Source organism: Sminthopsis crassicaudata, chromosome 5 (genome assembly GCF_048593235.1).
Source record: "Sminthopsis crassicaudata isolate SCR6 chromosome 5, ASM4859323v1, whole genome shotgun sequence".
In the NCBI taxonomy this organism is placed as follows: domain Eukaryota; kingdom Metazoa; phylum Chordata; class Mammalia; order Dasyuromorphia; family Dasyuridae; genus Sminthopsis; species Sminthopsis crassicaudata.
This window is the reverse complement of record NC_133621.1, coordinates 79,799,938-79,824,099: the sequence shown is the minus strand read 5'-3', so window position 1 is coordinate 79,824,099 and position 24,162 is coordinate 79,799,938. Positions and strand designations below refer to the sequence as shown.

The 24,162-nt window shown below is 33.8% G+C and overlaps 1 protein-coding gene across 8 annotated transcripts in view; it reads right to left on the bottom strand.

Moving 5' to 3' along the window:
- DIP2C (disco interacting protein 2 homolog C) overlaps positions 1 to 24,162 on the bottom strand; it is a 578,672-nt gene that overhangs the window by 171,414 nt on the left and 383,096 nt on the right. For all 8 annotated transcript variants that reach the window (XM_074267256.1, XM_074267253.1, XM_074267254.1 and 5 more), the window contains 2 exons: positions 14,663 to 14,754; positions 9,939 to 10,049 (listed from right to left, as the gene is read on the bottom strand). In XM_074267256.1, the coding sequence (XP_074123357.1) occupies positions 9,939 to 10,049; positions 14,663 to 14,754 (203 nt within the window). The remainder of the gene's footprint in view (positions 1 to 9,938; positions 10,050 to 14,662; positions 14,755 to 24,162) is intronic.

Below are 24,162 nucleotides of genomic sequence, written 5' to 3'. Positions count from 1 at the left end.
ATAACATCATCATCCTCATTCAAATAGTGGTGGGTATCTCTGGATGTCTTGTGAGACATGGGTCCAAATTTCTTGCCAGGTAGGAAAAAATGATTTTGGAAGTCAGAGTGAAACAAGAGAGGGCGTGGTATTTGGAATCTGAAAGTTTCAGCTCTATCATTTACTTCCTCCATAACACTGGGTAAATTAAGGGATTTTTTAGAACCCCAGCTTCATCAACTAAGCTCTAAAGTCCCCTCGAGCTCCAAATCTATGCTATCAAAAAAGAGACAATGGGGTATAATTAAAACCAAGAAAGGAGAAAATACTGGAAATGTGTTTATTTCTATTTAATTCCTATCCCTTGATGATAATGATCTTGACTTCTATTATGGAAATAAAACTATGGAATCATGAGTCTAAAGACCTGGGTTGAAAACCTGAATCTTCATTTTGTTACCTAGGTATCAAGTTATATGAGCATGTCATTTTATGAAACTTAGGATCATGTAATTCTCTAGACTGGCCTTTGATGACAGCTAAAGAAATATGAAAAGCTAACAAGCTTATATGCTTGTAATGCCTTACATGTCCCAGGCACCTAGCATGCGCTTCCTAAATTGAAATGAATAACCAATTCACAATCAAAAGTTCTTTAGATGGCCTTCATGACATTCGTTCTATTTATCAAAAACCCTATTACAGAGACTTAGGCCAGCAAAATTAAAATCATTCTCCCTCTACAAACACAGATTCATAAAAACTTTCTTTTCAATGAACACTATCATTTATTTTTATGAATATCTAGACTCATCTTTCATCCAGCCATCATCTCCCACCTTCAGATGAAAAATAAAACAACCAAAACCATATCCCAGACAAATAATGTCATTCCCCAGAAAATACTTCCTTGTATTATAGGTACAATGTCAGTGACTTCACAAATATCCACATCCAGTGGACCGTGAGGGTGGTCATGTCATTATAATCTATTATTTCATTCCACTCCTCTCTTATTCCTTCTGTCAGAAAGCATCAATCATATTTCAGCAGGGTTGCCTCACTAATGAGTAGAAAAGTAACAGGATGAAGCTTCTTCCCAGGATTTGGGGTTCCTCCAAATGTTCACTAATCTCAAAACTACACCATTCATAACAACCAAGGAACTGTCAGGTTACTTTAATGAAAAGATTGACTTTAAATGGCCTGTTCTGCCAAGTCACCACAGAGTGAACTGCAAAATTGATAGTCGCTGTTTGACTATCATTGCAGTCACTATTTAGCTGGATCAGAGAAACCCTCAGTAATAGTAATTTCCAAAGAAGTGCTGGAAGCTGACAAACTCTGTAACCCTGCCTTAGGTCTACTCAAAATTAGGAGAATTTCCCCTTTCTATACTTTTTCCCTCCAATGGTACAACCCTCTTCTTCCTTATCTTAAAACCCCAGAGTTAGCATCTGTCTTTGCTTCCCTTGTCAAAATCTGCTTTCAGAGAGGAACTTAGAAAAATGATAAAATTAATCATATTAAGGTCTAATTGACTGATAAGATTTGTAATGTTAACCTTCTGAGGGATATATATATATATTTTTTTTAAAAGACAAAATCTTAAACTGAAGGAATGAAGCTCAAAAAATAAGGAGGAGGAAGAAAACTAGATTCTTACTTATACATGGGTGCTCCTGGTTGGAATTACCATCTTAAGGTGGTGATGTAAGCCATACTTGGATTTGGTTGGCAAGGTCTTGAAAATCTCTTCTGAGAGAGTAACCCTGTCTGAGGGAAACTGTTAGTCATGGAGTGGGAGGGGTTGACCTGGTTAGTGTTGTATTGAAGCCGAAATCTAAGGATAAAGTCAAAGAGCAACGCATTGGTCTAGTGTACAGGTCAACATCTTGTTGAATTGCAGTAACACTTCCCCTTTCTGATCCTCCTCCCCAACACCCATCCAACCCCTCAGCCCTCAATAGACCAAATTCCCTCTTCAGCATTACTTCACTCTATCTGTTTATGTAGGACAGCTGGAGAGTTAGGTCAAAGGGAGTGGGGGAGGCAAAAGGAAGGAAATCTGCTTTAGGATAGCCAGGATTCATCATCTTACAGATGGATGAAGTTTGAGTACCCAAAACAGGTCTGTGTTACCAGGTGAGCTCACCTGCCATAATTAAGATGGCCAAATTCCTATTCCAGTCTCTGAAGGAAGAATGTTAAAATTTTCCTGGCCAGGAAGAAACACAACTTCATTTTCAAATCTTCTTTCCTTATGATATCTTCTCCACTGACCCAAATGCTTGAATGCCCTCTTTGAAAAGTGTATTTAACTTTTCCCTGCCTTTTTGGTTCTTGTGTGTTTTATCCTGGTGCCTGACATTGATCTAGCTGCCTCAGTTGGCTTTCCAGGACTTATGTCTTCCATATTCCTGTCTACCTACTTGTCCTGAACTCTGGTCACTACTGAATTTCAAAAAGCACTCAATTCTCTCTTAACCCAGCTTGACTGCAGGTTTCTTGGTTATAATCCCAGTGATGGGCCACTCCAGGCCTCCTCCATTACTCTACTTTGCTAGTCTTGTCCTAGAGGTAGTCTCAGTGTCCAGTTTCAGTATTCACATCAAATGTTCTTCAAAATCTGCAAGCTAGAACTAGGGAACTCAAGCTTTTCTAATTAATCAATCAGAAGCAGGTCACTGAAATAGAACCTATATAATAATGGAATATGGCTGAGCATTATTATCTGCATTGATTAAAAATGTGATTTGGTAAAGAATAACCAGAGATTAATGTCTAAAGCTGAAAACTATGAAAACTAATTTTGTTAATTAAAACCATATATATTATAACATATTTATTACTGAAGATAATTTCTTAATCAGACAATAAGCATTTATTAAGTCCCTACTATACACCAAGCTCGATGCTGGGGAGACAAAGATAGAAAAATAAAACAATCTTTGTCCCTAAGGACATATACATATGTCAAAAACATATATATATATATATATATATATATATATATATATATATATATATATATATATATATACACATATATATATATATACATATAAAGAGGGAATTGTAAAGGAATATTTGAAATATAATCAATAATTTGGGGGAGGAAGAAAGACCTTGTAAGGAGGTCCTCAAGTTGAACTTATGATTTCAACTACTCATGAAAGGATTTTAAATTTAGAAACAGAAGGGACCTCAGGGGCCATACAAATCAACCCCCTGCAGTTGAAGAAACTGAGGCCTAAGGAAGTTGTGACTTTATTAAGGTCACATGAGTAGTAAGTTTCTAAGGCAGAATCATCACTATGTGAAAATATTACTTTGGGACCATTCCCTATTGGAAAATGCAATGTGTTCAACGCCTAAATGCTTCAAGGAAATTCAAATACATTACTATTCACTAATAACTCTAATGAAAAAACAAAGCTTTGATCTAAAGAAACATGTGATTATAATTGAGAACAGATGTAAACAGGACCCTAATTTAGCAAGTTTACTCATTGATCTTCCAGTGAACAGTACCTGAAATTCCAGTGAATCCATATTTTTTTTGGCCAAACGATACTATATAAGTAAAAATCCATTTCGATGCCTTCAACTAGTTAATTAATAAGTGAAAGGTGGAACTAATGATCTGGACATCAAAAATTAACACCCAAGAGGGTAATTTCCCCTCTTATATCCTTCAAGTCTTTAGGAGAAGAAAAGATAACATTCTTTTATTTTTTCCCCTTCCAGAGTAAACATCTGCAGAGGCAAAACTTTGCCTCTTAATAGTGACTATAATCATGTTGGAGAAAACAGAAAAGAGAATGACTTAATGCTGTCATTTTGTTTAATAAAAGCTACAACTAAAAAGACATTGAGAACAGGATTAGACCAAATCCAAAGAAAGTAAAGGTCAAGCAAATTTCCATCAAGAGGCAGCTTTTAAGGAGGCTCAGATTCCTGTGGTTTTTATCACCAAAGGATTCAGATTACCCCAGAGCCCACCTGGTAACTGCCCTCTGGTACAGAGTTGATGCAGACCTATCTGTTTATTGGCACTTGATCCAACTGGATATACACTCAGATCCTATTTTAATCTTCTTGATTAGAGTTTAAAGGTTTTGGAAATAAAAGCTTGGGTTCTGAATCAAACTTTCAATAGATGTCTTTAAAAAACACCTTAAGTTTGATAAGAAATTTATTAATAAGTAAATATCTGGATTTAATTTGGACCAGAGCTTTAAAAAATTGTTTAGTTCATTTTTTTTTGTTTTTGTTTGGTCTTATTTAAGTCCCTGTTTATCATTCAATTCATTAAGCTTTTATTAAGCATATCCTATATGCCAAGCATTGTACTAGAAGTTAGGGATCTGATATAGATAGGTAGACAGACAGACAGACAGCTAGATAGATAGACAGATTGATACATGCATACATATGTAGATGAAAAGTAGGTAGGTAGAAAGAAAAATAGCTATAAATATTTACAAAATATACACAGAGGAAATACAAGCTATCTAAAATCATAGAGGAGGTAAAGCATACTATAAAAAGAGGAAATGCTTTAAATTCTGAGAGACCATCTGAAAACTCTGAATAAAGGTCACTTCAAAAGGGTTTCTTCTCTTTATTGTGGTATAGTAATATAAACAGTCAACAAAACTCAATCAGTTTTTAAAGTCTCAACATTTCTTAAGTTCAGAGTCACAATATTTGAGGCACAAAGCTATACCTCCATGATAAACAGATCTTTAATTCTACCACCTTGGTTACTTCACTCCACTGGACATCATTCTGATGGCCAGACAATGAAAGCTCCCTCTCTTCTCCTTTGTGTCTGACTCCAACTGCCTTTGCCTTCTTTATAAGTGTCCACTGCCAATGGACCAATACCAGTGATGGTTTAAGGTTTCCCATCTGCCTCCCTGATACATTTTTTGGTGAGTAACAAGTGACCCGAAGTCCACCTTGGGTCATAAACTGCTTCCATCTGCTTCTTGTTCAGCCTGTGCTAGCTGAGACATGCAGAAAAGCAATCAAACAATAGAAATGATCCACCCAGGTCACTCTGTGATAACATATAGATAATACACACACACACACACACACACACACACAAATGCACAGGACGTACCTTCCTATCACTGTGAGAAACAAATTCATTTTCCTTTGACCAAGCAAAAGCATTTCTAATGGGATTGGTTCACAAAGCTTGATTTCTAGCTTATTCTTTCCACTCTGATGCCTGTACTATAAAAAGTAAAAAACAAATATACATACATACACACATACATATGCCCCTTCCCCTAAGATGACACAGGACTATATTTATCCTTTATCCTAATCTGGATTCAGACCACACACATGCATCATGATTTAATGCTTCTATCTAATTAGAAAAATTTCCAATAATAAGCTATTTAAACCTTCAAATAACAGCAGAGTCCAAAAGATACATAGCCAATTCATTGTATGATGTATGGTAGTGAGACTTTTGACCTTGGGGATCAATGTTTTTAGCCATTTCAACCTCAAAACACCATCTACTAAGGCACAAAGGAGTTATGATCTGCATTACCAATGAAATCCTGGATGCTTGGAGTACTACAGTAATTTTCAAAATGTTTATTCAATTTACTTTTAAAAAGTATTTATTGAGTGCCAAATACATACATCAAAGTCTCAATTATTGAGAATAATGATTCCTGGAAAATGGTTGTATTATTTAAATTTTCATTGTGTTGGTACCAATGACCATATTTTACATTTAATTTTATGTTGAATAATATATATTTGAATAATGTGACTATTTCATGGAGTTAATTATTTATACTAATTGGAACCTAGCTTTAAATTACATCTCAGTGTTTACATTATGGATAAAGAATGTTTCCTGTCCTCAAGAAGATGATAGTCAAAAAGGAACAGTAGAGAGTATAACTTCAGAGAAATATACATAAAACAGTGGAAATTCAAAAGGAAGAAAGTAGTTCTAGCTTGGAAAGAGTCCAATCAGGGAAAACTTCATAGTAGAGGTAGAGATGAAAGCTGGGCATCAAAGGTCTGATTTGGATAGGTCGTAAAGGTGGGAAAGTGGATACTACAAAGGAAAAGAATACTGGGAGAAATGACTTTGGGAAGGAAACCTCAAGGAGTGTTTGGGAATAGCAAGAGTTTAGTTTGCACTGAATAGGATATGTAAAAGAGTTGGAGACTCTTAATGGCCTTTGAGGCTTACAGTATACACAGTATTAAAGGTAATATAAATGAATGATAGAGTCAGGAAGCTAGCTATTGGAGTCAATAGGATTAAGAAACTCATCGGTCTCTCTCCTATACTAGAGTTGCCTGTACCTTGGACGTATTAACAGAGTTTCTGTTACCTGTGATTGGAAATTATTCACTATACCTTGTATTCAGAGTCATAAAGGAACTTGGTACAGAGGATAAACATGATAGAGAATAGGTGCTCCCAAATATCTTTCTTTTTCTTTCTATTACTGTATCCAACTTGTCCTCTGAGCATCCCACAATGGGAAGGAGGAAGTTGAAACTATCTTCACCATCAAGCTACCTAAGGACAAGGCATGCATTATTCTACTGGGAGTATTCTGTTAGCATTCACATCACAGGGTCAACCGCGTCTTAATCTATGACTCATCTCATCTAAGATTCAATTTAGTAAACACATATTAAGGGTTAGCTATGTGTAAGATACTGTTGAGGATTATAAAGATGCAAAATCTGTGCCTTCAAGAGGTTAACAATCAAATAAGGAGACTAAGCAAAGAAAATGGAGACTAAGCAAAGGAAATATGATTTCATCAGCATGAGGATTTCTCATTATGGGGATTCCCTCCAACAGTGCTAATTCCAATCCATTTACAATGGAGTAGATAAGTCTTAGGGAGCTGATAAAATAAGTTAAGTGCCAAGGTCAATCAACTAAAAAGCATCAGGAGTTGGCTGTGAGCCCAAGATTCCATGACTCCAAGCTTAGCACTCTAATCACTGTATCATCAAGCTGATTCAGAACATACATAATAGATACATGAATTAGCATGACACAAGGGAAAGCAAGATAAAAGCAGAGAAAAACTATAGACAAAATTGTTTAAGAACATTTGGGGAAGAAAAAATAATTTTCTCCCTATCCTGATATTACAAGGTACATGCTTGAGAAATCTTAGCAATCTGACAGCAAAGAAGCAGGGATGAAGGGTCAGATATCTAGATAGCCAATGAGGTTAGGGTGAATCTTTGGAGAAACCAGGACCATTCTGAAAAATAATGGGATCCTAACCTGAAGCTTCCCAAAACTAATTCCAAAGGATGAGTTCAGAGTTTCTAAATCAGTGGTCCTCAAACTTTTTAAATAGGGGGACAGTTCACTGTCCCTCAGACTGTTGGAGGGCCAGACTATAGTAAAAACAAAAACTCACACTGTCTCCGCCCCTCAGCCCATTTACCATAACCCGGTGGGCTGCATAAATGTCCTCAGTGGGCTGCATCTGGCCCACGGGCCATAGTTTGAGAACCCCTGTTCTAAATAGTCTTATTAATGTCAAGAGCAAGTGGAGCAAAGAAATCCCAGGGACCTGCCCCTTACCAGGGTCCTCTAAAACCCTGAGTTTTGTTGAACCCCAAATTTGTATGTAGAACCCCAAATTCTTGCCCAACCACTTCTCTCAGAACAGAGCAAGAACTCCTTTGAACTTTACAGAACGGAATCCTGGCAACTCATCTTTTTCTGAACCACATTTCAAAGGACTCTCTGATTATCTCTTTTTCCACATATAGATGTATGATTGAAGTTGCAATTATGCACTGACAGAGACCTGGGACAACACTTAGAGCATGTTTCATGTTGCTATTTGCTCTCAATATGGGGAGGAGGATAGCAAAAACATTCATTCCAAGACTACTGGGGCTAGAGGAGAACCTGAGAGATTTCCTGCGAACTTGAGGACCACATATTAAGGTCACAAGACTAGTTGGTTTACCTGGGATGAGAAGCCCAGCCTCCTGACTTTCAGTTCTGCTGTTCCTAATCCAGCAGCACACATCCTGCTTGTCGTGATTCATTTGCTAGACATCTTGGCAATGCTAGTTTTCCTTTTCTACTGTGATTTTCAGGTTACCATAATTTTGTGTGCAAGAATAATATGTCATTGCTTAAATGAATTTCAAAACCTCAGTATAATCACATATAAGCTTTAGCTCATACAGAGCATTCATCTATCTAAACTAGTTGAAAATCTCATTATAATGCATGACTTTAAAAACACAGTGAGAAAACATTTAACAAAATTCCTCTGTAAAAGCATGTACTTTGTATCTACAGAATGATGCCAAACTTTAACCGAGTCCTAAGCAATTCTGATCTTGAATTAAGTTCCATGAGAACGGTATATAGGATCAACCGGAGGATCTGGGTTCAAATCCTACCTTTCTCTAATGCCTATCTGTTATAACCTTATATAATCACCTAACCACCCTAAGCACTAATTTTTTCATCCATAAAAAGAATAGGTTGGACTAGAGGGCCATGCCATACCTACTAAGTCTAAATTTGTGATGCTACCACAAGATGTTGGACAGAGATTTAGAAGTAGAATAAAATTATTTGCCTAATCACTTAATTTTACCAAGGAAGAAACTGAGAACAAGAATTAAATGACTTTCCTGAGGTCACACAGCTAATAAATGACAGGGGTAAAATTTGAATCCAGTTCCTTTAGTCCAATGGAAAACATTCTTTCTTCTATATCATAGTGATTCCTCTTCAAAGGACTGTGTCAGAAATGATCAGCAGGATGCTCTCAGAAAAAACCTGGAAAGACCTCCACGTGATACAAAGTGAAATGTACTGTGTACAAAGTAACAGCAGCATTGTAACATGATCATTTGTGAAGGATTTAGCTATTCTCAGCAATACAATGATCCAAGACAACTCTGAAGGATTTATGATGAAAAATGCTATCCATATAGAACAAAAGAATTGACGATATCTGAATATAGGTTGAAACTTTATTTTTCCTGAAGGTAGGTTTTTTGATTTATGTTTTTTTCCATGACTACCCATGTTAACCTATATTGAATTGTTTACATTTTCAATGGGGGATGGCGAAAAGGGAGGAGAAAAGGGAAAGAATCTAAAACTCTAAAAATCTAAAATCTAAATCTAAAAAGTTTTAAAAATGGATATTAAAAATTGTTTTTACTTATACCTGGGGAAAAATAAGATACTCAATTAAAATGATTAATTTTAAAAAGTAAGTAAATCAAAGGTCTATGTCTGTGAATAAATGAGAGGAAGGGACTTGGATAAATATCAAATCATTCCAACAAGTATCTCAGTCCTTGGTCTATATCACAGCTTCTTAAATAGTGGGTTTTGCAGCTTCAAATGGAGCCCCATAATTGAATGTGGGGGTCATATAATTATGATATACTATCTGAAAATATTTTAATTGTATAACTATTTTATACACTTATCTGCCTGGAGTCATGTAAAAATTTCTTGAGCAAAAAAGAGGTCACAAATACAAAAGTTTAAGAAGCCTCGGTTTATATGATTGCAAACAACCAAAGACTTAACACAAGTTGTATTTTCCTCATTTTTTAGTTCCCATCTATAAACACAGCCTTCTCTGCTCCCCTTCTTATCCTGCTCCTCATGCAAGCAGAGCATTTAAAGGCATGTTGAGTAGGTTGATACTGAGATGGTAACTGATAAAAAAAAAAAAAAAAGCAAAACTGCAGTGTCTGTGTCTCAAAAACAATTGATAATTTGCAGAGTCTCAAGATTCATTTCCTACTGAGATGAAGAGCCACTTTTAAATGAGGAATCTGCCCATTCTTGCTTTACAATAGACTACCTTCAGCTAAACTATGATTTGTCATTACTTTTAAAATAGACTTTAATAATAATGCCAGTGAATAAATGCATTCCTTACCTTTCTGGTAAGTGGCACTTCAATAGGGACAGGAACAACTTCAGCCAGTAAGCAGCCATAAAAGGCAACCATGAAAGCAGCAGGGTCATTGTTAGGAAATACCAGTGCTACCTGAAAGAGAAAAACAGAACATGGAAGCCAGTAGGAGAAAGGTCTGCAGAGCATATCCCACTGCCTAAGATGCATGACCATAACAGATTAAGGAGAGACTTCAGATTTTCCCTTAAATCATAGCACTGTAAGATCATAAATTCATGGCTGACAAAAGTCAGGGACACTACAGAATCCAACACCTTCATTTAACAAATGACGAAATTGAGGCAGAGAGAGGTATGTGTCTGAGATCTTCATATCTCCAATTCCAGTGGCCAGAAGTTTTGTGGGCCATGTGTTTGACTCCTCCATAATATCCATGGTATCTCTCTACTCTAATAATATAATTAAGAATATAGGCAATGTCCTTTCAAGACGGATTTTATGAAGTAAGAATATCATGTGATATTTTTTTTATGTACCACATCTTAACTTCTTACATAGAGTTATTTTCCTAAGTGTATTAAATCCATGATTAACATATATAGATTACATCTACATTACTTCCTTTTAAAATTTGGCCAATTTGTGCAAAATAAAACTATCCTTTCTGAATGGGAGATGAATAGTTCCATTCTGTTGGTACTAGAGATTTCTTTTTCTAAGAAAGCAAAAGAAACTATATAAACATCAATTTGTCACTATTCCCAGAATATCTGGGAATATCTAGTTTCATGTTCCAGAGGGTGAAACTGAGATAAGTAAAGTTGAATGTTTTGTTTGTTTGTTTTCCAAAATCAAACAATAAATCATTTGTTTGGTTTGGGTCACATTCTGCCTCTCAAATTGGTTTTCTATATGACTTAATTGAATCAGGAAAATTTTATTCAAAACTTTGAATCTCATTGTTTCAAAAAAGTTAAGGCAAATAATGCCATAGAAGTAAGGAGGCCTCCTAAGTTAAAGCCCCTGCAGTAATATGGAATTTTTAAAAAATAAAATAAATTTCTAAAATAAAATTTCTAAGAATGTTGAGACATATGTGATTATTTAAAACAAATATTAACCAATATATAATTATATAACAAAACTATAACTAATATATACTAGATGCAGAGACTCTAATGGTATATTTTAGGTTCATGAATTAAACTAAGAAAACTCTGAAATCTAGTATATTCAGAGCAAATTCTAGAATAAGAACAAGAAAATTCCCTGCACTATGGCCTAATCATCAAATATAAACACTCATACCTTTTCCCCCCGTATTTCTATCCTGGATAGCATTAAATGGGAACACAACTATGACAAAGAAAATTTTAAGGAAAAAAGAATATATTTTCTAACTTTTAAATATATATAAATACCCATTTAAATTCATGTTTTGTTGATGAAATATAAATTTATTGTCTTATGGTCTGATAGAAAATTCTATGAGTTAAAAAAAAACTTTTATACCAGAAATATTGACTTTTAGAAATTTCTGATATCACATTTTGTTGTAAAAGAAAAAAAGAGTAATATTATCTAGAGGTACAATATTCTATTTAAAGAGAACCCAGAATGTGTCATAAGACTTTCTGTATCACTTTGACAAAGTAATGTGGTTTAAAATATGTGTGTATATGTGTATATATACACACAAATTTATGGTAAGGAGATATGACTTCAAGTATATTATTTGACACTAGCACTGTCATGGGCAAGTAGTCATCTAATCTCTCTTGAGTATCAATTTCTTTATTTATAAAATGTGGATGATAGTGTTTGCATTATAATCTTTTCAGGGACAATGTTCTGATTGGGTGAAGGGATGTTAACATCTTGGATTTTTAAAAGGACTTCATAGAAGATGATTCAACATCCTTAAAAAGGATCAACTCAAAAATGACTTAAGTTTTTATACTGTTCAAAAAGGTTAGAAACTATGATTGTGAAGTAGCTTTTCTTATTTTTTTAAAAATACTAACATTTAAGCTACTTAGAAGCTTTGAACAGAATAGCACTTTAGCATGGCCTCCAAGTGGCTTGATAGGATGTTCTCATTAAATAACGCCTTTATATTGGGTATTCATACAACATAAAGCATCATCTTTTGTCACTCTAAACATAGATGTCTATGTTGTAACTCTGGCTGACTTATTTAAAATCAAAATTGCAATTTTTCTTAGAGAAAGGAATTCTACATCTCATTCTCTTTAAGATCCAATTTCTGTCTAAATCACTAACAAACCCTGTGTTAATAGCAGAACCCATGGTGAGCTCAGAGTAGTAATCTAAGACATTTAGAGAAATGAGTAGACATCCAATTTTTATGAAACTGCAGCATCAGGAATTCACATCTCATTCCTCCTTTTAATCAAATCTATATTTCCTTGTTATTTTATTAAATATGCATTGCCCTTGGATTCATTGATGAGACTGATCAAAGCAAGCAAATTTTCAACAAAAGACACATTAGAGTATAAAGGAGAACAGACACCTGATTCTCAAGTTGTTTTTTTGTTTGTTTATTTGGTTTGGTTTGGTTTTTGGTCTGTTAGTTGGTGCCATATAATCAGGAGTTCCTGAAAAAGTATCTGGACTAGAGATCCTTCATAAGCAAACAGCTTAGTTCTCAAGTTCCTTCATTAACAACTATGCTTAGATTAAGCAAATGAGAATGTTTTGTGAAAGTTGATATCAAAAATAAACTGTAGTAAAGTGAATGATAAAGTGAATAGAGATGCTTAAGCAGCAAATTGATTTTCAATTCAGAATTAAAGCTCTGGATTTGAAGTATAATCTCTTTGCCCCAAAATTCCAAGTCCTTTCTAATTTACCTCTGACAACTTGCAGCAAATTGGGGAGAATAAAGGAATATAGATATGTTTGGGCCCCAATTATTCTAGTTTACCAAGATTTCCTGATGTATCCTTGAGAAAGAATGAGCAAGACAGCTAAATATATTTATAGATGAGAATTAGCTAGTATTTTAGTTAGTATGAATGTTCACTTGCACTAAAATACTTCCTAACTGGCAATACTACCTTGGGAGGAAAACCAATAGCTTTTAAAGCTATTTTGTCAGTTATATGACTATAGCCTTGGGCTATAAGCATTAGAATTGGCAGGCACTTCAGTGGTCATTTGTAATGTTTCTTTTAAAGCCCAATGACAACTCCTTTTAAAAAATTTAAAAAAATAAAAAAGAAAGAAAAAGAAAGAAAGAAAGAAAGAGAAAAGAAAAAAAAGACAAAAAATGCCATCCATAAAAATATGCTTTATAAACATGTCAACTCCTGAATGCTCATTATGCTGAGGGGGAAAAAAATCTTCATTTTTGGAAAAACTGACAAAATTTTTCATGAAGAGGGAGAATCCAGTTTGTTACAAGATCAGGCTTCTACCAAATGAGTATTCTAATTGGAAGTGCTTATTTAAGAAGCCGTCACACACAAGTGCCAGATGCTAGTCACGTGAACAGTTTTTCTATGGGTGGAAAAAAAAAAAAAACCTTAAACAAACATTTAAAAAAAATCCAACCCATATTTCTCTCCACATTTTATTGTCACTTAATTTTCTGCTCTCCAAACCCCTACCCACATCTCAGTTCAATACATGCCAACTTATTCTGCAATTACTATTCTCCAGGAAATCCCAGTATCTGGATGCCAAATTTCAAACAAACACATTTGAAAAGCACCATACTATGACCATGTTCTCAATTTATTTCAATATCTGCATTCCCAACTTCAGTCAATTTGATGGAATATTCCATAAATGTACATAATTTACATTGACATTCCAGAGCTAGATTTCAAACTTAATTATTTTCAAATTAGAAGGATCTATAGTCCATCTTAGGACACTAGAGTGAGAAATTATTTCAAAATATCAACTGGTCCAAACTATTATCTTCCCTAAAGTGCAAATAAATCAATGTTTGGACCTCTATTGGTTTATAGAGCTCTGGAGCTAGATAGAAGGTCAATTATCCTACATTGCCTATTTTGCTTCAAAAAGGGATGAGGGTAAAGGGATTTGGGTCCTTAAATTGTGTGTATATGTGTGTGTGTGTGTGTGTGTGTGTGTGTGTGTGTGTGTGTATTAACCTACAGACAAGTGGCCTCTGGGAAAGCTTCCTTCTCCTGACAGCATGACCCTGTGACAATTATAGTCTTCCCATCATATGATGACCAAATTAAGAGCTTCGGTAGAATGGTATGATAGGTAAAAATAACCTAAGTTCAGATCAAAGTACTATTGTTAATTCTCTCTTAATGTATACTTTTAGGCAAATAAATTCTTTTTTATCTTTACATTTTTTTCATCCTGGATAGTGTAATGAAAAGTATCATTTTCATTTACTCAGCAAGGTAGTTAGGAGGATCAAATAAACTAACATATGTGAAAGGGCTTTGCAAAATATAAATTGCTTTATGATTTTAAGGCATCCCCACACAGAACTTTAGTGATGAAGAAGGAAAAGCAACTGTTTGTGGCAAAACACATTTGCCTCTATAATTAGTATTGATACACAATGCCAGGTTTAGATAGGAAATTTATCTATTCTACATTCTGGGTGAAGCCATGGAAGTGTATATTGTACCTAAGAATGGAGGAATTCTGGGATATCAATAATTGTTGGGTACTTAATAAGATCTCCATGTAACACAGATAATTTACAGATCCCATAATGTAATGCTTACCCTGTCCCCAGGCCGCACCATAGGCTCTTGTTTTGTACCTAATTTATGTAGAATGTTGTAAGCAACTTTCATACTTCTTGTCCACAGTTTTCCTGTCAACAAAAATGACAAAGCCAAAAGTTATTGGACTGCTTCATGCTTCATCAAGAATGTACACTTTCCAGTTAAATCTATGCATAGAAAGTTTGCAGGGAAAAGTTCAAATGCATGGTTTTTAAAGAACTGCTCTTTTTTCAAACTACCCAGAAGTAAATTGTCAAAGAACAGAGAGCAGAGTAAAGAACAGAGAAAAGGCAATTCACTAGAGGTCATGGATAATCTCTCACAAAATAGTTAATTAATGAGTTTCTATTTATTCCCTCAATTGTCCTAATATACTTAATGTGAGAAGAATGAAGAGGAGAAATATGAGCCTTTTAAAAATGCATTTTTATTAGTAATTTTCTTTTAAAAAACATAGAGAAACAAATCAACATTAGAAATCAGTCAGTATATTCAGAGGGGTAAGAAAAATATAGACAACCCAAAACCATCTTTCAAGAGACTAGTTGGCAAAAGATATCATCAAACAGTTCTCAAAAGATAAATCACACTTTACATGAAATTGGGAAAAATAAAGATACTAGTAAGTTGACGGGAAAAAAGAATCACAGAATAGTAATCAATACATGAAAAACTGCTCCAAAAATACTATTAAGCTGATGGGAAAAAAGAATTACAGACTAGTAATCAATACATGAAAAACTGCTCCAAATCATTAATCAGAGATATTCAAATCAAAGCAACTGTGGTTTTGCCTCAAAACCAATAAAATGCCACAAAAGAAAAAAAAAAGATGGGAACAGTCTATATTTGGTGGCTTGTAGAGAGAAAGTCATACTAAGACACAGCTGATGAAATTGTAAATGTGGCCAAACATTCTGGAAAACCCTCAAATTATTAAACTGTTTGTATCCATGTTTTTTGATCCACAGATTTCACTGCTGGTCTTACACCTCAATGAGATCAAAGTAAGAAAGAAAACTACAACAGACATCAAAATATTTAGAGAAACACTTTTACATTAGCAAAGAAAAGAAATAGAAACCAAGCAGATGCCCATCAATTAGAAAATGGCAAAACAAATTGATCTACATGAATATGATCTATTACTGTCATAAGTAACTATGAATATAAAGAATAACCTACAGAAGCATGGGAAGATTCATATGAACTTATACAAAGTACAGTAAGCAGAATTTAAATATATATGTATATATATATTTATATATGTAATATATAGTACATACATACATACACATAAAATGACAAACTGCATCAAGAATCAAAAAATAATGCTGTATAATCATAATGGCCAAGCTTGGCATTAAAGGCAAAAAATGAAAAAGTAGGAGACTCAAAAGTATTAGTACAATTATTTATGGCATTAAGGCAATTACAATGATTGAAAACTTACTTGATTTTAAGTCTAATTTTACCCTGACAAATAAAGAGAGAGTTAAGTCTGCAAGTAAAATGATTAATTCATTCTAATTACATAAATATTCAGGCCATTTTAAAGTTAATGCCACTCCTATTAATGACTGCAAAGCTTGGAAACAGTTTTGTAAGTGACCTTACACATTTTATGTATTTAATAGATATTTGTTGATCAAATAATTGATTTGTACAATTGCCAGAAAATATATAAAAGTCCCTTTACAATTTATTCATAGTAATTATGTAAGACATGTAAAGACTTTGGTAAAAAATTAATTCTAAGATTTAGTTAATGATTATGTTAACAATAATAATAATATGCTGCCACAAAACTAAATGTAATTTAGCCTGTTTCTTTATCCTGAGAATACAAACACAGTTTTTGTCTATCTCTAAATTAAAAAAAAAAAACATTTCTGGGATAACATATTCTTTCTTATCCTCTGAAACTACTACTGAGAAGTATGGTTAGACCTTAAGGAATTTATAATAAAGAAGTAGTTTCTTTTTAAAGTAAATGGTATCTTCTCAGGTACAAAATGTAGAAAAACAGCAGTGACTTTATTAGCAGAAATCCGCTTCCTCCCAACTCCCAGCAATTGTCATATTGATGAATTAAACAAAGCTAATTCTAATTCTAACCATCTATGAGGAAACTCTGTGGTATGTTAATATTCATCTCTTTTCTCCAAAATAAAAGTCATTATCCCATTAGGAGTAATTCAGAGTGTGATTATAGTCTAAAATCTCATTCTAACAAGAAACAAAACAAAAGAAAAAAACTTTGGCTACTGATAAGTGCTTTTGGATCTAGTTTAATGCATACTACTACAGAACTAGCATTTTTATTACAATCGAAATCCGATTATTGAAAAGTGCTACTCATTAGGCTTTGCTGAAATTTCGACTTATTAAAAGCTTCAGAATCTTGGGGTCTACATTATCATAATCACATACAAAAGCTATCTTACAAAAAAGATTGAAGAGGAAAAAAATAATTGTTTTGGCACAATTCCATTTTCAAGAGGGACAATGAAATGAGAACTGAGTTAAGTTGCTGATTCAAACAGGCAAAGATGTAGTATTCATTGGACAATCAAGGAAATATTCTTCAATATGATGATAATGGTATTAATTCAGTTTTATCATGCCTGCCTCTCCATAAAGAAGAATCTTAAGAAGGTCACAGATTTTGAGCTGGAATGGACTTTAAAGGTCATCAAATAAAACCTCTTTTTTACAGATACTTGTTAGTTTCAATTTGATCTGTCATCTTCTGAGGGTGAAAAAAAAGGTAATGTCCCAGGAGAATCATAACCAAAATCCCTAACTTCATCATCAAAATAAAAGTGCTGCAAACATATAAAAGTAAGGAGGATCACTAAGGAAAAGTCAGTGTCTATTATGTGTGACAAATCTTTGAATATAATGTTTTGTAATTCAAAGAGGACAAAGCTGCAAAACTGAGTATTATCCTAAAGGGGAAAATGGGCCTTTAAAGCATTTCCTATGAAAAGGCCAGAAACTTTGAAATTAAAAAAAAAAAAACAGTAAAAAGAGACCGAAAAAAGTAAATTTATTTGAGTTAATTGAAAGGGGTAGTATGAGGATGCACTGCTTTCATTCTACCAAGGAAAGAAGAAACAAATGTTCCTTTAGAATTTTAGTGTCCCGAAGGAATGAAAAAAAAAAAAAAAAAAAAAAACAGAAACAAAGATCCAAAGAATAGTTTGGTTCTATTCTGAGGCTTTGAACAGGGAAAAGAAAGTAGAGAGCAAAAATAATACACTGTAGAGAAAAGAAAAAAGATGAGGGCAGAATTTAGTATTTCTCCTCACTGGAGTTCATGAGAATAAGAGTAAACAAAAACATAGAGGAAGGGTTGGTGGATCCAGGTATCACCCATCTGAAACAAAGGACATATCAAGAAGGAATAGTCAGAAGCAAAACAAAGTTCTAATCCTAAAAATGAAATTAAAATGAATAAAAAATAAATAAAAGAATAAGAATCTAAGGGGAACTCATCAGCTGAGGAATAAATGAACTAAATTTGCCATATAAATTCAATATATTACATAATTAATTTAAAAGTACTCAATCATATATGGATAATTTACCAATTCCAAAGGACTCATACCTATTTATTGACATCTCACAGACCTCTCTTTGGTAATGCATGATTTTTAATTTCCAATATCTCCTTTAATTGAAGGTCAGTATGGCCCAATGAAAAATGTTTATCCTTTAAAATGTTTTCCTTTAAAATATTAAAAGTGGAATTATGTATAACTCACAAATGCTAATAATTACTTCTGATGATTTTTTTTCAGGAAGAAAATAAACTTAGTTTCTTTTATTCTGCTACAAAATTTTTCTTGTCCTTATAAGCCATGGTGAGGAAAGGGGAAGGCTTATACTCTGAGATCAGTGTGAAGGGAAAAGCTAATTAATTCAGACCCCATTAATCTATTATTCAAGCATAAATTGTACCAATGTTTACCTCTGCACGACCTATAAAGATAATTTGCTAAAATATTAATAGAACAAACAAAATCACAGGGGAGACTTTTAATGTAATTGAAAACAAACCTTCTGGGTACTTTTTAACAATCCTACAGGCATACAGATAATCTAGAGGCTTGATGTAGTAAAGAGGCTAGAAAAGGAGATGGCAGTTAAATTATGGACACTACAACTTCAACAGTTTTTTTGCCACTTTATCAATATTAAGTATTATTTTAATAGCTGCTCAGTCCAACTAATCACATATATCCTCCCTTATTCCCTCTGATATTCAAATAAACAAAAACTCTTTCTTGAGAAGTACTTATCTCTAGTTGAGTAAGTCCAGGTTGCTGTATTCAGTTGTGTTCTGACTACTATGATTGTTGGTACAGTCAGGTGGCTTGATGGATAGTGTGTCGGACCTTGAAGTCAGAAGATCTGAGTTTCAATCTTACCCCCGACACTTGTTGGCTATATAACCCTGAGCAAGTCACTTAAGTTATCTATGCCTCAAATTCCCACATTTTAAAAATGCTAATAATAGCAGAAGCTTTACAGAATTGTAGTAAAGATCAATGGAGATAAGTCAAGGACTCTGTAAGCCTCAAATCATTATGCATCATTTTCAATATCTTGTACTGGGGGCAGTTCTCCAATTTTAATAACTCTCTTTTCCCAAGTCTGAATAAATGCAAGCTATAATACCTATATTTTTGAGGCTTATCATCTGCTTTTGTCAATGTTAAAAAAAAAAAAACAAATAAAATTCTGATTCACAATGGAATTTATCTTATTTTTGTCCAATATACAGACACATTAAGGGATCTTTCTTCCAGAGGGGGCTCTCAACTACAGCAGAATGGAGTACTCTATTAATGGGATCGTCAATAAATGAGAAGCACAGAATATCAGTTGTGCATTAAGTGGATACTGCTCAATAACAAGCCAACTCTAAGTTTAAAAGCTTCTAGGATATAATAACTCCTTTCCTAAACAGAACAAGACAACATTCTCATGTACATAGATATGATATGAAGGCCCAATATAAAGACTCTTTCCACTAGTTTCCCCAATGAAGATGAGAAAGGAGAAAATGTTAAAAAAAAAAAATTGGATTAAGTTTTAAAAGGAATTTATCAAAGTGTGTGTGTGTGTGTGTGTGTGTGTGTGTGTATCTAGAAAAAGAAAAACTGAGTTTTATATCAAAGAAACATGTCAGTAAATCACAAATAAAAGAATCTTAATGGAGAACAAAATGCATAACTGTGATTAATCTCTATCACAGAATCATTAAATCAGGAAGTATTAGAATTGGATAGCTTTAGATCAACAGAGAAAAGAGGCTTAGAAATGATCAGTGACTTGTCTTTAAATGTTTGAAGTTGATACCAGTTAATTTAATCTTCACTGAAATAAAAATAAGAAAAAAATTTAAAAGCCACAGTTATTAAAAACTATAGCATAAATATGACATTTTATGAAAATACGGTTTTCCCCCTCCCCCAAATCACAATACTTCAAAGATAGAATGGATTTCATCCCTCCTCTTTTTAGAAAGCTCAGATAAGTGAGATAAGTGAGAACTTAGTGTTTTCCTAGGTTACAAATCTAATTTTGGGAATATAAATTTATCGGTCTATAATTTCATCCACTGCATGCAGCTCCTAATTTCTCAAAAATTGGAGAAATCTAATATTTGCCCTGGTTCAATAAATAATTTTGGATCCTTGTTCTGTCTTCTATCACTCCTACCATATTTGCTTTATCTGAAAATTTGGTCAACATGGTATAGATAACAAATTTAATATAAAAATGCCAAATAACATAGGGTCAAAAAGAGAACCCATGGAACTCTTCAATAGAGGCCTACTTGCTATCTGCTCCATATCTAGTTTTTCTTGAAGAATGAGCTTCAAAAATGTTAGACTTCCATCTTACCTTATAATATTCCTGTATATATACTTGCAAAACACCTAAGAAAACTGTTTTACCATTTCTCTGCTTCATTTAATTTTTAAAACAATATTTTATTTTTCCTAATTACATATAAAACAATTTTAACACTGATTTTTAAAAAATTGAGCTCCAAATTCTCTTCCGCCCTCCTCCTTCTCTAAAAATGGTAAGCAATTTAGCATAGATGTTATATGTAATCACATAAACATTAACATTTAATTCATGTTGTAAATGAAGAAACAGAATAAAAGGGAAAAACACAAAAAAGAAAGAGAAAATATATTCTTCAATCTGCATTCAGACTACAGCAATTCTTTCTCTGAATGTCAACAGCACTTTCCATCATGAGTCTTTTGGCATTGTCTTACCAATGAGAAGAATTAAGCTGTAGTTGATCGATGCAACAATGTTGCTGTTACTATGTATAATATTCTCCTAGTTCTGCTCCTTCACTTTGGAACAGTTCATTATTTTACCATCTTTTTTTCATACAGAGTTAAATCAACAAGTGTTTATTAAGTACTCACAAGGTACTATCCTAAGTGCTTGAGATACTAATGATCCCTCAAACCACAGTAATTAAATGAAATGAAAACTTAACAAAACATTTATTCAAGGATGGATGAAAATTAAGTGAAATATTCTTATTTCATACCATTCTTTTATAAAGCCATTCTAATTTAGCATCAGATCAGGTAAGCTTAACATAAACCTTTTATGAAAACAGCACAGTGTGGTTAGAAAGTTGGCTTTATTTGGAGTCAGGGAGATCTGACTCCCAGATTCTTGTATTAATTAATTTGATGTTGATGGACAAGTTTCTTAACTTCTCTAAACTTTAAACAAATAAGTTTTTAAGTCCACGTTCTCTGATAGATGAGCTTTTGCCTTATTGTACCTACATCTCAATTTCCAGTTGATTTTAGAACCATACCATTTGTACTCCATTTTTCTCATACCTTCTTTCCTTCCCACAGACTCCTCCCCAATTCAAATTGATATGGAGGCTCTGGCCTTATCTTAACCAAAACCAAGGCATAAGATAAGCTTATATTCTAGTTCTCTTTTATGAGTTGACTTTTCCCATTAAAATATAAAATTTTGAAGGTATAGATTACTTTTTTTTCTTTTTTTTTTTTGGTATCCCTGATGCTCAACACATAGTTGGCATTTAGCAAACCCTTAACAATTTTTTTTCATTCGCTCAGATTATTTCCCTAGTTATAGATGGATTCTGATCTGCCTTAGTGAAATGTGTTATAAGAATGATAAAATTATATATCCTTGACATATCTGTATAATATAATATAGTTCTATACATATTATATACTAAGAAAAGTGGCATTTTATTTTTGAAAATATGACAATTTTTTTGACCCATTTCACACTCAGGAGAACCTGGGGTAGGGAAGGATATGCACATGACTTTTGACAAGGGTAACAAACTCATATTTCAATTTTTAGCTGGTCTAAGAAAACAAAGCCCCTTAATGAGCATTTCACCTTGCAACAGTACTCTGCCACCTAGTGATGAAAAGAGCAGTTGCAGACTTTCAGAAACAACCTTTAACTAAAGACACAGTAGGGAGAACAATTAAGGTTTCTTTCTCTTCCTTCTGTTTTCCACAATTTCAGGAACTTCAAGAATACACTAGAGAATTATTTTTGTAAGCTTCTCAAACATATGAACACCACTAACGCATCTGGGAGACTTATCCATCATCAATGTACATATGGTGACATTATGTTTCAAGAACATGATTATACTATTACTATTTTATTTAAAAATTCACTATTAAAAGAGCCTCAGTAAAAGGGCTGCTTAAAATATTCTCTGGCCTGAGGTGGTAATATGAGGCAGTTCTGGAGACAGAAAAACCTAGGTTCAACTCCCAATTTAGGTACTTTATGAATTCTATGACCTTGGTAAAGTCCCTTAAAACTTATCTCAACCCAGTTTCCTCATCTACAAAATGAGAATAACAACAGAACCTGCTTCCCAAGATTGTTGTGAGAATAAAATCATATAACATACATAAAGTGTATTGAATATATTAACACACTATTATTAAATGCTAGCATTATTATGAGGATTAATAGGAAGAACTGAAATTTGTAGAGCATTTTCAAGTTTGTGGAGCACTTTATTTCAGGTGAACCATATACCAAAACTGTGGTGATAAATGTTGCATATATCATCCCATTTTCCAGCTAAGATGTTAAATGACTTGGAGGCAGATACTGCTTTGCAAGTTTTCTTGTACTTCCTACCATGATTTTGGATCCTTTTCAAGAACACACACATACAGAATTCACAGGGTGCCCAGGTCACTAAACAGCTGAGTATGGGATCTGGATCAATTATAGCTGGGGTCATTTACTTTATGACACAGCTTTAATTCTGCTAAGTAAGATACAGCCTTGAAGTAGAGGTATTTAGCCTGACAGAAGACTGAGTTGGGGTGGGGGTGGGGGGAAAAGATAAAATATCTTTTTTCCAATATCTAAAAGGCTTTCATGTACAATAGAGTTTAGATTTACCATGAATTTCCTCAGGAGGCAGGAAGTGCAGCTATTAATTGCAAAAAGTAGTTCTCTAGGTAGAGTTTGGATTAACAAAGTTCTAAAATCTCAGGGATTCTAAGTGTCATTTTGTGTGTCTTCTACCTACTTGTGGTCAAGGGAATTCTCCAAGACAATTAACTGCCTCTGACTTGGTCCTATATCATGATCCCTTTAATGGTAGAGAGGTAAGTACTAAAACCATTGAAAGCTAAGAAGCAGCAATTATAATCTCTTAGCTCCAGGGCAGAATTTTCCAAATTGAGGTTTCTTTCTCTGTAGCTGGGAAAACCATCTATCTTTAAGCACAAACTTCAGCAGGTTCACCAAGCTTCAGTATTTCTTCCACTAGTGCACACTACAACCCACCTACATATCTTCTTATACCTTATGTACAGGAAAGGATGAAATTGACCTTTATGGTGATTAATTTCTTTAAAACATGCAATATCCATATCCAAAGGAAGTTATAAGAAAATAGAGCCACCAGCAACCATATTCTCCTACAACTTAGTCATTGTACCAAATCTGTAACTATCAGTAAGGTCTTCATGTATGGAACACTGGCAATGAGACCTCTTGCTCACTTACTCCTCTAGGAATGGAATACTCAAAGAAACTTGTAAAGTTCGGTCATATCTTCTGTTCCATCATAAGTCTAATATTCAATAACAACTGTTTCCTTCTGTTCATCTGCTATATGGCAAGCAAATGCAGAAACTGCCTTGATTGTTCTTACCCACCTCCAATTAGAGGGCTGCAAATGGCACATGAACAAAGCTTAGAGGGAGAAAAAAAAGAGATGATCCCAAAAATACCACATGGACAGACATGAGACATTTGGGCTTTGCTTAGCAAGTTGGTTTCCTTGACAACAACCAATCAAACAGTAGACTTTGCTGTGTCAGGCAAGGAGGGGGAAAAAACCTTCTATAAACACCCACTTATTCTCCACCCACAAACCAAAGAGCATAATAAACGTAGCTGAAAATATGTGT